General features: G+C 34.9%; 2 protein-coding genes across 8 annotated transcripts in view; one reads left to right on the top strand and one right to left on the bottom strand.

The window, feature by feature from the left end:
- LOC149789027 (polynucleotide 5'-hydroxyl-kinase NOL9-like) overlaps positions 1-7392 on the bottom strand; it is a 41184-nt gene extending 33792 nt beyond the window's left edge. For 2 of the 5 annotated variants that reach the window (XR_016424287.1, XM_089975191.1), the window contains exons 1-2: positions 7350-7392; positions 787-2058 (exon numbers count right to left, since the gene is read on the bottom strand). Coding sequence is in view for 4 of the 5 variants with exons in the window: in XM_089975191.1 (XP_089831317.1) it covers positions 787-2033 (1247 nt within the window). In the remaining variant the exon portion in view is untranslated. Of the gene's footprint in view, positions 1-786; positions 2059-7027; positions 7175-7212; positions 7321-7349 lie in introns of those variants that run through there. The other 3 variants (XM_089975195.1, XM_089975192.1, XM_089975194.1) reach the window with 3 other exon arrangements.
- A 3604-nt stretch (positions 7393-10996) lies between these two features.
- The window catches only part of LOC149789026 (uncharacterized), a 38078-nt gene continuing 34826 nt past the window's right edge, over positions 10997-14248 (top strand). For 2 of the 3 annotated variants that reach the window (XM_089975190.1, XM_089975188.1), the window contains exon 1: positions 10997-11085. The gene's annotated coding sequence lies outside the window, so the exon portion shown is untranslated. Of the gene's footprint in view, positions 11447-14248 lie in introns of all 3 variants that reach the window. The other variant, XM_089975189.1, reaches the window with a different exon arrangement.

Here is a 14248-nt window from a genome sequence, read left to right as displayed (position 1 = left end):
ATCTTCAGAAGACAACAGATAACAGACCATCCTGTAAGTTCTTCTGGTCTTGACCAGTAGAGCCAAAAATGACAATTTAGCTTCCAGGGAATACAACGATATGATTAAAATCAATTAAGCCTGGGATCTGAAAATGAAAGATCCCAAGCTGTAATATGAAGAACACATCTTCAACTATAATGCTGTATAATCTAAATCAAAAGATTTGTTGAAAAACTACTTAAAAGAATGGTTTGTTGATTAGCTAATTTTAACTCTTTTATATATCATAGGAAGGAAATGGAGCCAGACTTAAAACACTTATCAAACATGATTTTTGAAGTCAAAATTCAAGCAAATTCTTACAAATGATTCATTACACATAAAAGATATCTAATTTTGTTTTCAATTATTACAAAGGGCAGTATTCTATGTCTTCTGAAGAATGACCCCTCTCTTATTATAATTAGCAGTTGGAAAGTATGTTCTGACAAAAGAGAACAAAAACTTTAATTACAAAATCGACCTAAACAATTTCAGGCATCGACAGGGACATGCATTCAGGCAAAATTATCATCAAAAGTATATAAATGTACAAGTCATGTCCCATTACGTGCTGGCATATCAGGGACTATATTGTTTATTCTAATGGTTAACCCTAACAAACTGTATAGACTCATATCATATGGTGCATTATTTGATGACAGATCAGGGTCTATGCAGTTTGCAGTTAAACATGATTCATAATTTATGGTGTATGTATAATCAATTCACAAAACTTGAATTGATGGAAGTATTATCGCTTACCTTTCCTTTCCAAATGCTTCATCCACCTCCATTCTATCACTTTTTTTTCCTGATAAATATTCATCAGACTTTTGGCACTGGTTTTCATACTGGTCATCTTGAGCACCATCACTGTCATCACAAACAAAGGACCTAGAATTCTTGGAGTGTTTTTCTTGTCTGGGTGATCTTCTATGATGCCCATCAGTACTGGATGACACAGCATGATCTTTTTCCCTTTTATCAGGTTTTGTATGTCTCTTTTTCCTTTCAGAGTCATAATCCATCTGAACGTCCCTTGGGTCATTTATTAAATTTTCAGGAGTATCAGGAGAAATGTGCTTAGCTTTTTCAGGATGTTCACTAGATCTCTCCTTGCCCCTTGATCTTGATATATCTCTTGAAGTTGTCTTTCCGGAATCCATGTTTGTGTCCTTTCTTATTGACTCCATCCAAATACATCTGTTAAAATCTGATTTACTAATGGTGTCTCTAATTTTTTCTGAATCTTTGCATAAGTTTCTGTTATTTCCAGAATTCTTATGTGAGTGTGTGCTGTTATCTGAATCCCTATTCAAGTTTTTGTTTTTGTCTGAGTCTCTTGTTGTTCCTGATCTCTGTTCCATTTTTACACTTCTTGACCTGGGTCGTTTTCTGTTGGATTTGTCTTTTACACAAAGCAGCCTTCTTTTATCTGACTCCCTGTCAGAGTCCTTATTTAACACTGACTTTTCATTTGTTGCCACATTTCTTGACCTTGACCCATGAAACAGGTCTCCAGTGACTGAACTTGAGACTCCACTTAGAGCTCCCCTTTCTTTTTCTGTAGTATCCAAGTGTACACTATTCTCAGCCACTGACTGAAATGAAGTATTGGACTCAAACTCTTTATTATCTCCTCTTTTCAAATTAAATGACTCACTGCTTGAACTCCTAAAATCCCAATCTTTCTTCCTTTTCTCACGCACCTTGCATTGCAAGGAATTTTCTACTTCTTCACGCACAGCATCCCAATCAAAATCTTTCTTTTTCTTCCTAACTTTTTCATGTCCTTTAGGATAACCCTCTACTTCACCTGGACTAGCTTTACTTGTAGATTCAACTAAACGTTTTCTCTTTTTCTTCTCCACTTGGGTAGCATGTTTTTTGGGAATTTTAAAGTCACCATCATTGTTCCTGGTACCAGAGGTGTCATGCCTTAATTCTGCTGCTATTTTCCTTTCTCTTGCCACTGCAAATGCAGATTTCTTCATATTTTTGTGCTTCATTTTTCAGTGTATTCAAAACAAATTCCTGCAAATAGATAATACATTAATTTCCCAAGATTTTAATGGAATAATACGATGCCTCATTTCTGATCTGAGCTTCGACACCATCATCTTCCAATAAAGACAATACTGAAAAACTTGCATATCAATACACAAATCTTTAAACAGAAATATTGTGCCAAAGTTTTAACTCAATATAGCAACTATTTTTTAAACAATATGACTCTCTAAAACACAAAATCTTGAGAGTTTTGACTGCAAACAAATTATACAATATGCCTACGCCTCACCATGTTTGATGCAGGTAGTTTAATAGCACACCATCAGAATCCTGGCTATATCATGCAAAGAAAGTTTAGGTATGAACAAAGATGTATAAAACAAAGATAAAGCAAACAAGGATAAAATCCCAAAAACAAAGAAAATAAAAAATTATTTATATTTAAGGCTAAATCACTCAAATGCACAGTATGACATGTCAAGCTTCAATAACTATTCTGCCATGTTAGACATGCTGCAGTAAGATGGCCGTAATAATGGTGGCCATATTGACGATTCATCATATTCATTTAGCACCAACTAGACACATAAGAACTCTCTTGATGAAAAACCCCCAAGTCAAAATGCCTTTCTAGTTATGAGGTGTAGTTTAAACAAGGAGACCATATTAAAAAATAGATGTCAGACAAGCATCATTTTAATTTAGGATCAAGAAAACATGATAAGTCTTTTAGCTGAAACCTCATGTTGATACGATCATTCATTCAGGATATGTAATGATAACAAAATTTTCAAGCTGACCACTGACCACCGGAAGTCATTTTAGAAATCAGATCTGCACCATTTTCATTTAGGACTAAGCATCATTAGAAGTCTTCTTATAAAATCACAGGGCACAGAGTGGTCTAAAGCGCTCACAGTTCTGGGTCAATGTCATCTCACCTCTGTCTGCGTAGGTATGTGAAAAAGCTTGCCAGTAGCTTCTTGTGGGTCGGTGGTTCTTCCCGGGGTTTTCCAGGGTTCTTCCTCTGCCAGTTATACTAGCTGTCATGTATAGCCTATCTTGTGTTGAAAAATGGCATTAAACCCTACACAACAACAACAACAACAACAACTTATAAATATAAAGATAAGGCTTTCTGTTCAGGAGTAGTACTAACGGAATTTTCAAAATGGCAGCTGAGGTAGCCCTACTTGATGTCAGATCATCACCTTTTTAATTTACTATTGAACAGAGATGAAAAGAAATTGTTTTAGAAAAACCTCATGTTGATATAATGATCCATTCAAAAGGAGTAGTGATCACAAGACTTTCAGGATAGCTGGTGTGGCGGCCATACTGGATCTCGAAGCGGCACCATATCCATTTGGGAACCAACCTGACATCATAAGAAGTCTGTTGATAACCCCCTTGTCAATATGACTTTCCATTCAGGAGGAGTATCAATAATAAGCATTTCAAGATAGCTGTGGTGAACAAAAGGTTTACACATCGTCAGCATTTACAGTTGTAATCAACTAGAGATCATGAAGCCTTTTATTGGACACTTACTTTTATTGGACACTGACATATTAGATGTCAGATCAGCATCATTTTCATGTAAGATCAACTGGACATGAAAAAATGATCTTTGTTGAAAACCCCATTTAAGATCAACTGGACATGATAAAATGATCTTTGTTGAAAACCCCATTTAAGATCAACTGGACATGATAAAATGATCTTTGTTGAAAACCCCATTTAATATCAACTGGACATGATAAAATGACCTTTGTTGAAAACCCCATTTAAGATCAACTGGACATGATAAAATGACCTTTGTTGAAAACCCCATTTAAGATCAACTGGACATGATAAAATGATCTTTGTTGAAAACCCCATCAATGAACATTCCATTCAGGAGAAGCTATAAGATTTTGAAGATGGCTGCTATGGTGGCTATACCTGAAGCCAGATTAATACTATTTTTTATTTTGAACCAACCAGACCTCATAGGAAGTCTTTTAGTAAAAAACCTGTTCATAACACCAGGGGTTGCTACTAGGTGAAGTAGGCAACTAAGACACCTAAAAATGTCAACTCTGCTTTTTTCTAATCAAAAAGCAAAAACAACTCCACCCTGTGCATATTGAACAATACAATGGGTGCCAGGTACATGTAGTTATAGTGTGAAATGTACTGCATACATCAAATAGCTGGTGTTCGTATCAATTGTGCAAATTCTTGCAAATACACAGGGATGTGATTTTATTGCTGACTACCTGATTTCCGTAAGTTATCGTTTGATGATGAAAAGATACCAACTTGTCTTTCAAAAATGAAAGATCAATTTGTACCGGTAAACAATTAATTTGTATTTTAAGAATAGAAAAGCACTTTAGATTTTTGGGAGGTGAAGATTTTAACTGCCTTGTTTGCATTATTTCTTCATAAAATCAGTTTAAAACCATAAGTGAATCCGTCATGAAGCAATAATGGCAGACATTGATTAGTCTAGGATTTATCTTCATTAGACTGTCTGTTTTCCTAAATTAAATAGGACAAATTAAAGCAAGGATTATGTACAATTCATAGAAAGCAAAGCCTCAGTATTATGTAACAGCCTAAAATAAATAGGTCAGAAACATATGGGGCAATGCTACATTAAGGAACTTGAGATGTGCTGCAAGGTCAAACTTATCTGACATCATGAAAATAAGAAAAAAGCGGTGAAGCAAATACAGTAATATCTAATCATTTCTTTGTTTGTTTAAGTGGCAGTTAATTAAGCATTTTTAAAAACTTAAGATTAAAATACTGTAATGTAGATGATACTCCTATCAGTTAAACTTAATGTATAGTTTTAACTTTTCTCTTTTAAGTCATAAAACATACTTCATACGAATATGATACTGTATTTAAATTATTAATACAATGAGAATTTTCTGCTCAAAGTACTGCTTAAAACCAATGTCAAATGGAGATATGCATATCGAGAAATAGAGGACACAGTTCAAATACAAGAATCAAATCACACACACACACGCACATTGCATCTTGCTTTGCTCCACTTCTCCCTATTCTGTCCAAAAAGGGGAAGTCACTTCTCTCTATAATTCAATAATAGCCTGACCCCTTATGACCTTCCATTCAAGTTATAGTAGCAATAACAACATGTTCAGGTTGGCTACAGTGGCTGATGTTTAAGCAGAATCATTTTTATTTTGGACCAATAAATTTGTGTGTAAAGTTTCATGGTTAAATCTTATTATGGTGATCTGGGGGCTTTTAAATCAGCTATCAAATAACCTGATCATTCATGGAAAATACTGTTGAGATTCATTACTTGACAATACTGTAACTGTCCAGTAATTTGCACAGAACAGCAGTTATATTTCTTGTAAATCAATTACTAATACTGGTGTTTGCCAATATTCTTCAAGAAACAAGACTGATGTTCTCCAGTATTGTTGGAAAATACAAGTGACTAAACATCCCACAAGCAAAAACTACAAAGTATTGTTTTCTTCTGCATTATTTCTTGTTTTTGGGAGGTTTGTATTATTTTATTCATCTATATATAAAGCCCTATTTTATTCATCTATTGCTCTGTAGTTAGTGTTCCAGCCTCATAATAAATGGGTGTGGGTTTAAATCCCACAACTGGATTAACCTGGATCAGCTACCCATGGTGTTTCCTTGAGCATGGCACTTTACTTCAATGGCTTTTCTACAATATAATCTAACCGCTCCGGTGGCCAGTGGTTAGAGCGTCCGCCTCGGATGTGGGAGGTTATGGGTTCAATCCCTGGCTGAGTCATACCAAAAACTTATAAAAATGGTACTAACAGCTGCCTCGCTTGGCGTTCAGCATTAAGTGGTTAGTGTTAGGACTTGTCGGCCTGGTGTCAGGATAATGTGACTGGGTGGGGCATCATACTACATGTCTGCAGCATGATGCCCAAGTGCTAGACATCACTATAAACTGTCACACTGCAGACATCGTAGCAATATGACTGAATTTTTTTAAAGCTATGTTAAAAATCCAAATCACACACACACAAACACAATATAACCTACATGGGTTGCTGTGCCAAAAATAATCAAATCAAATTTCTATGTAGGGGCGATGCTTATTCTCCATAATATAGTTCAATTTCAACCTTAACTTTCACATCCAAATATTTGTAAGAATAATGACAAAATCTAGCTATGTCACTGTAACAACACTGGTACAACCAGTATCTGCAGTGTACCAACATTGTTACACAATATATAGCACAATACTGGATTATTCAGAATTTTCTGGAGGATATTTCTCAAATTTAGTACAGTATCAAATTATAAGTATTATCTTATATTCATCTGTTGTTGTCCACCCACAGAATACTGAAACAATACTGGGGACATTTTTAATAACCAGTGTGATCCACAAACAAGCATAGTAAAAGTAATTGTGTAAACTCCAAGGAAGTTCTTGATTTTACAATATTCCCCACACCCACTGAGAAAGAGTGGTCTAAAGCGCTCTCCATTACAGCCATCTCACCTCTGTCTGCGTGGGTTCGAGTCTTGGATTCGGCCAATGTGGGTATGTGAGAAAGCTTGCCAGTAGCTTCTCGTGGGTCAATGGTTCTTCCCGGGTTCTTGCTCCACCATTAATACTGGCCGCCATGCATAGCCTATCGTGTGCTGAAAAATGGCATTAAACCCCACAACAACAACAACACTGAGAAAGTAACACTTCCTAAAGTTCTGTCTTGAAATTTTGACTTATTCAATGAAGCTGCGTTATTGCTGTAGCAGTGCTCCAATTAATCACAGATCCAAGTGCTACTCGTGAACATACTGTGCTTCACCTTGAAAACCGGGACTATACATGAATAATTTATATTCTGCAATATGTCCATATGTTTTCAATATAAAACGCAGCAATTTTACTCTCTGAAAAGAATTCCGGGTGCCAAATATTCACCCAACAATCAACTTTGGTGAAAAATACGGCCACAACTACGTTATGACACCTTGCCAATAAGTTTTTCTCCGACAGTGTTTTTCTTAATGAAGTTTTTTCACTTCATTAAAATATGAAGAATGACAACATACCGTTGTTTCGTTAATGTCGAGACATCAAGCCCGCTTACTCCCCACACCCACCCCACTTTTTATAAGGTATCTTCAATAATTTGCATATATTACTTTTCATAATGTATATGTTCGTTATGGTCATATTTGTTTAAATTCAATGTATAAAAGTCTCATCTGGTTTGACTGAATGATTTCTTCGGCTATGTGGGGGAAATAAAAAGACAACAAAACAATGTTATGGCTCTTACACCGTGAACACCTCTGTCGGACGAACATGCTCTCGAGTAAATTATCGACTAGTTTTGTCTATACTCAGAACTCTAGGGTTGATTGCTGAATATACAAGTAGAATCCGGCTGCAAATTGCACAGACCCAGGTCTGCGGTCCCATGATCAAGTAACATATATGGATCTGTGCAGTTTGTTAGGAGTAGTCAGTAGAACAAGCAACATACACCCTGGCCTGCAGGCGTATTATGCTATAACAGAGCAGGATCTTTGATTTTGTGCAGTTTGGGTCGACTTATAAGCCAGTACATACGTTAATTTTCAGCCATGTAATATTGTCAAATCTTCACGTAAAATTAATGATTTATTGTGAAGCATTTGCATCAACGTGTAAGGATGCGTTTTTTATTAATGAAAAGAAAAAACTTAATCGTGAAGAAAGCGACATTTTTCACGATCATTACACATTTTTCACGGAGGAAGTAACTTTCTTGAATATTACACCCACCACTGCGGATACAGCGAGAAAAGTGCAATCTTCCTTAAGAATATCGTTTTGTCACAAAATTCCATTCTATGTTCATGCAAAATTTTCACTAAAATTATTTGTCATTAAAAAAAAAAGAAGATACTTCGTGAAAATGGTGACATGCCGATGCAAGCCATTTCCTATACGATTGAACACACACATACACACACACACACACACACACACACACACACACACAACACACACACACACACACACACACACACACACACACGCCCGCGCGCGCGGCGAGTACATACTGCGACAGCTAAGGTCGTGAATTAACTATTAATGTGTGTTACGTGTCAATGCTGTTAAAATAAGTAACAGAAAAGAGTGAAAGACAACAAGCTTTGTAAAATTTAACAAATAATCTATTTCACTAGAATACAAAATGAAAATGAGGGGAAAAAAAGAACTTACTGTATTGCGAATTAAATCCCAAAATAATCCAAGAATTACAGATGCAAGTCCTAATAATTTAAAGTCCTGAATAAAACTCAGTACAAGTCCCGAAGAAATAATTTTAAAAAATTTAAGGCGATGACGTGTCTGTTATAGCTTATAGAGTGTTGATGTGTCAACAGTATTTTATTAAATCACATAAATATAATATCAGGATTGAATACACTATACATTCAAGTGAATGTCTCTATCCAAGAAATTGTATCAGACCACTCTTGTATTTCCAGAGAAAATAATCACTTGAATACAATAATTTGAAGAAAAATCATTCATCCCAACATGACACAACATACTATAACTTCAAAGTGCTAGATGTTAAAGCACGAATGACCAAGTCCTCACAATTACAAGATTATATAGTTCTCTACTTGACCTCAGGTCACAATTAGCATTTTCTATAAATAAAATAAAAAATCAATTACCTAATGGAAAATAACCTTTTATAATGATCATGATGTTTACAAAATCAAAACCATAACCTGGATTACACTCAGGTAATTCCAAAAACATAGACCCAAATAAACATATTTCCTTCGTCTATTAATAATTATCATGATATTAAGCCCATAAACAGAGAGAATAATTTAGCTCTGTATTAATTGTTTACACAAAGCAAAATAAAAAACAGTCATTCAGGTGAAGCAGAAATAAACTCACCTTTGGACAAGGTCAAGTTCAGCATTCAATGTTACATTACAATAACATGTAAGGGATGCGGGGGGTAATGAGTTTATTCCCCAGGCGAGTCACACCAAAGACTTACAAAAATGGTACTAACAGCCTCGCTTGGCCCGCAGCATTAAGAGGTTAGTGTTAGGACTGGTCGGCCTGATATCAGGATAATGTGTATGGGTGGGGCATCATGCTACGTGTCTACGGCATGATACCCCAGTACTAGACATCGTTATAAACTGTCACACTTCAGACATCGTAGCGATATAAATAATTTTTTTTAAAGCTACGTTAAAAAAAATCCAAATCCAATAACATGTAATGAAATAAAAAAATTAAAACAACAAAGAAACAAATACAGTAAATATACATAACATGTGCCAAGGTGAGGTCAAAACTTTACTTCCTCAATCAAAGTATGTCATATGAAGGATGCACATGTACGTTGTTTTTGTTTAAACAGTGGAGATCACTGAGCTAAGCGGAAATTCGAAAGCTACATGCTCTTCATTTTCACCGTTTCTTATTTTCTTTATTTTTTTTATTGGGGTGTATATTTGTTTTCCATTTGGTTTGAAGTCTGCGCCACTGGAGATTGTGACTTTGAACATTACAAAACCGAACTTGCCATTGCAAAACCGAACTAGAACAAGCAAATATCATATTAAATCGAATACCAGGAAAGTATTTTTTTTTCTTCTTCTAATAATCTATCGGAGATTAATTTCTAATAACTAAGGGTTATATTGTATACCAGGAAGATATTATTAACTAAGCCAGAAAATGACTAGTATTCTACAAATTACAAAAACAGTTACACTAGGTACCTGAAAAATCAATACACATCGTTTGGTCATCGAGAACTTTGCAATAACTGCAAGTCATAGCAATTAGTGTGTTGCAGGTTACAGACTTGTCACGTGGTTTAACATAACTAATATCTAAGCATATATCTATATACAGATTAACCAGGTGTCTACAAATACCTATATACTTATCAAGTACAAATACATATAGAGAAACCAAGTGCCCATAAATACACGTGTCTCATAATAACGTTGTTAATGATAAATTTTATACACGTAATTGTTATTATAAATGCGCCTTTATTTAAAATGGTATGATAGGTAGTAACGTGTTCTTTCGTAGCCTGAATCCATATGCCATATTGTTCGGAATGTGACATCATTTAAAGAGTTAGTACAGACTTTGGCATAGACTGGAAATAAATGTACTCAGATGCAAAGTGGTAAAGAAAAAGTGGTGTTTGGTAATATAGAATAGGCAAGAGGTAGATAGTATTTAAATTTTCATTTCATACATGCCTAGTATTACGATTGGCAAGTCCTATCCTCAGATATTAATTTCTTTAATGAAGCATTAATCAACAGTTAATTCCCACAAAATATTCGCTTTCGAACAATTAAACGGGTCATGTGTTTTAGTAGAGTGTGTTGTTTCAAGAGAAAGTTACGATTAGTGTAAAGTTATTATGTTCTCGTGCCAGGAAATAGTTTATTCTCTCTCTCTCTCTCTCTCTCTCTCTCTCTCAAAAACCTATTAAATTTCTACAATGGTTATTTGTATTGTGAATGGAAAATACAACTAAAATGTTCTTTTAAGAAGTTTATTATCATGTATCTACATAATACTTCAACTTGTAAAGTATCACATGCGAATTTGAAGACACAGATTGGGTCATTCTCCTTGTTAACTCGAATAAAAAGAAGGAAAAAAAGAAAGAAAAATGAAACAGGAAAATGAACGTAAAAGAAAGAAGAGATCTAGTTTGGTATTAATGCTCGGTAGTCACACAGGGCAGTAGCTGAGATGTCCAAAAGCGACCTCAGTCTAACCATTGGATTTCGTCGGTAGCATTTGCATATAGAGCCAGATAACGCTTGTATAGTCAAAGCAAAGCGATAAAGAGAGTTGAGGCATTCGGAGTATCCTTTTCTTTGTTCCGATTAGGTTCAAGGTTCACTGATTGATCGATTAAAATGCAGATAGGACTGAACAAACGGAAACTTTAGCTTCCGGAGAATTCTCTTTATCTAATTGTCCTTTTATGCGCCTCATATGGATGCAGGGTACTAAATTACACGCATTTATGGACAAATTTTACTTCTTTTTTCATTAGAAGTTTCCAATACTTATAGTATTGTTTAAAAATATTGTTGTAAGGACTAGAAGAGTTATCTCTAACGCACTTTGTATTCCTGTCACACATTTTCGAGGATACTCCATATTGATTAAGTTGTAATGTCATTGTTGTACCAATTATAAGATAGGCTGTTTTTGTAATGAATATAGACATTTATGTCAACATGCAGATGCTGATGAGCAATTTGAATCCGAACAACTAACTTTACTTCAGAAATGCGACAAGTTATGAAGTAGACATAACCGGATGCAGTCGAAGGAATTGAGCGAGTCTGCCATGAGATAGAAGTAAATCATCTTGTATTTTTTCAGATATGATTTTTCCCCACCAGAGTACTGTGTTTGTTTAATTCGGTATTAATTGAACTTTAAAGAATTTATACTTCGACCAACAAGTTCTTCATCTTTTTCTTTGTTGACATGTAACCAATACATATGTATTGTAAAGGATGTATGTACAAAAGTATAGTGTGTGGTTAGATTCATTAGTAATTGAAATTTAAAAGTATTTATACTAGACGAACAAGTTCTCCAACTTTTTTCTTTTAACATGTCTGGTATCTAGTGGTCAATACATGTGTATTGTAAAGGGTGCGTGTGTGTGTGTGTGTGACAGAGAGAGAGAGAGAGAGCATGTAATTCTTGAATGACACCATTATATATCAGATATTTAATAATACATGATATTGCAATTGTTTTATCCTTTAGTTGGACGAAGACATTTGTGTGTGTTTTTAATTTTTAACACAGCTTTGGCAATTTTTCAGTCATATCGCTATGATGTCTGCAGTGTGACAGTTTTTTATAGTGATGTCTTGTACTGGGGCATCATGCCACAGACATGTAGCATGATGTCCCACCCAGTTATATTATCTTGACACCAGACCAACCAGTCCTAACACTAACCTTTTAATGCTGAATAAGAATTAATGTTAATGAATTACCTTATTGTTGGAATTTGTGGAGTTAACCCTTTACCTCATGCAGCGTCTTTGGATGCCTCTACTCCATTAACATGGAAGCGCCTTTTGACGCCTGCTGTAAACATCAGCCATTTTGAGCTGGTTTTCGTAGCGCCACCTTCAGGACCCCCCCCCACATTAGATACTACATTCATTTCTGCGAATGACAATTACATCAGATCACGTGGTCACTATTTATGCACTGGTCGATATCTGCTATTTAAAGTAACTTGGTCGTAATCTCCACTGTCCAAAATGGCGGTTGCAGATTTCATTCAGTACATATGAAGTTTTCACGATTAGAATCACAACCATGAAAGATTCAATAACTTAGGTAAAGGCTCTGATATTGATGTAGGCAGCAATTAATTTTTATAAATTATCAAATTCAGATGATTTAGTGATGTAGATGCAGACGAAAATCTTGTAAATTTCGAGTATGGGAAATGGCAGCTACGGTTGGTCACGCGGCCTCACTGACATGACGGTGAACAAGTTCTCTCAAGATTTTAAAGCACATACAAAATTCTTCCATGAAAAATAATTACACAGCTATAACAATCGGACTTTACTCTTAAATTTTTCCACATATAATAGATGTGTACCAAAAATGTAAAATGGTTAAAACTGCTGTTAAACATAACATACACTACATTGCTTAACAGTACACAGGCAGGCCTATGTGTATGCTGTCGACTAGGTAACAGGTGTTCTGTTTATAGCACGCTGCACTTTGTCACTATGCTTTATGAGGTAAAGGGTGAAAGCAAAAAATGTTATTAGTAATAAAGGGATTAAAGGGTTCCATGGTATTTTCTTAGCATTTGGTGAAAATTGGCCAACCTTTGGCAGAAGGGAAATAAAATGGAGGGACTTGATTTTAGAAACTGATTTTGGGAGACAAACATTAGTAAGTAATCTGAATTCTTTTTGTCTTGTTTTATTGTTATTGTATTCTTCAAGATGTTTTACAACGAATATTTGAGGACGGCTCTCACATTTTTGTTCAGTTCATATCAAATTGCCAAATGTGCACTGTTTCTCAATGCTAAGAAACTAGCCACTAATAAATATTACAAGTTCAACAATACATGTACGTGTACTTGGATATCATAGTTAAAAATGTACATGCAAGTATCAAGGTTCTAAGTTGGTATTGACTGTTTCAAAGGTGTAAATTAAGTTCAAGCCCTAGATAAAGTACACTACGAGATCATTCATTTGAAAGTTTGGATAAAGTATTCATAAAAACAAAATTAAATATTGTAGTTTTTTATTGTTTTTTTTCTTCAGGTCTAAATCAGTTGTTTACATGTGTGTGTGTTTGTGTGTGTTTTTTACAGTGGTGAAGCTTGCCAACAGATTTTTGGATGTAAACCATGAGGAGAACGAAGCCCTTAAGGATGAGTCTCATGAATGCATCTTAAGTCTAAGTTAGGAAATTCCTCCTTAGGGTGAACATAACTTGAAGGAGTATTGCAGAGCAGTTACCATCCTTATGTAGAACTTCTTTGCAGGCTGAGTGTGGTTGTTCTGTCATTAATCATTTTAATAATTCTTAATTATATACAAAATTCAAAGTGATTCAAGGGGAATTCTGGACCAGAAAAATATTGCTAACCTGTTAAGCGTGAAGACAAATAATCACAATGAATGTCATCAATGGTCACAAGAGTTCAAGATAGTGATCTAGTGAAGGAAACTAAAATTGCTATTGGATTTTTTAATAAAAAAGTCTTTTCAGTGAACTTTAAGATAAATAACTCTTCTTTTTGCATTAAGTGAAATACCCTGACTTGTATTTATTAATTATTATTGTAACATTATCCACCAGAATTTGAATCAGATTGATGTTCGAACCTTGCTGTTTTAGTATGGTATGAAGAGAATACATATTAGAGCAAAAAGTGCACTTGTTTTGTTTTCAATCCCTTTAAAATGTAAATGTAAAACTTACACTGACAAAAGATCTACTGGTTTAGAGGCCAATTTTCTGATAATAGTTTTCTGTAAATCAACTGGCTTGAAATTCAGGTTGTGTCACAAGTATGGAAAGGTGTTATTCATAGTTGGTGGAAGCACTTATGGAATGGTATGACTTATTTAATAAAGAATTTGCTGCTTTCCT

This window comes from Sinohyriopsis cumingii, chromosome 11 (genome assembly GCF_028554795.1).
Source record: "Sinohyriopsis cumingii isolate HCF-2022 chromosome 11, ASM2855479v2, whole genome shotgun sequence".
Lineage (NCBI taxonomy): Eukaryota > Metazoa > Mollusca > Bivalvia > Unionida > Unionidae > Sinohyriopsis > Sinohyriopsis cumingii.
The sequence above is the reverse complement of the archived record's forward strand: the minus strand, read 5'-3'. Positions and strand labels throughout refer to the sequence as shown.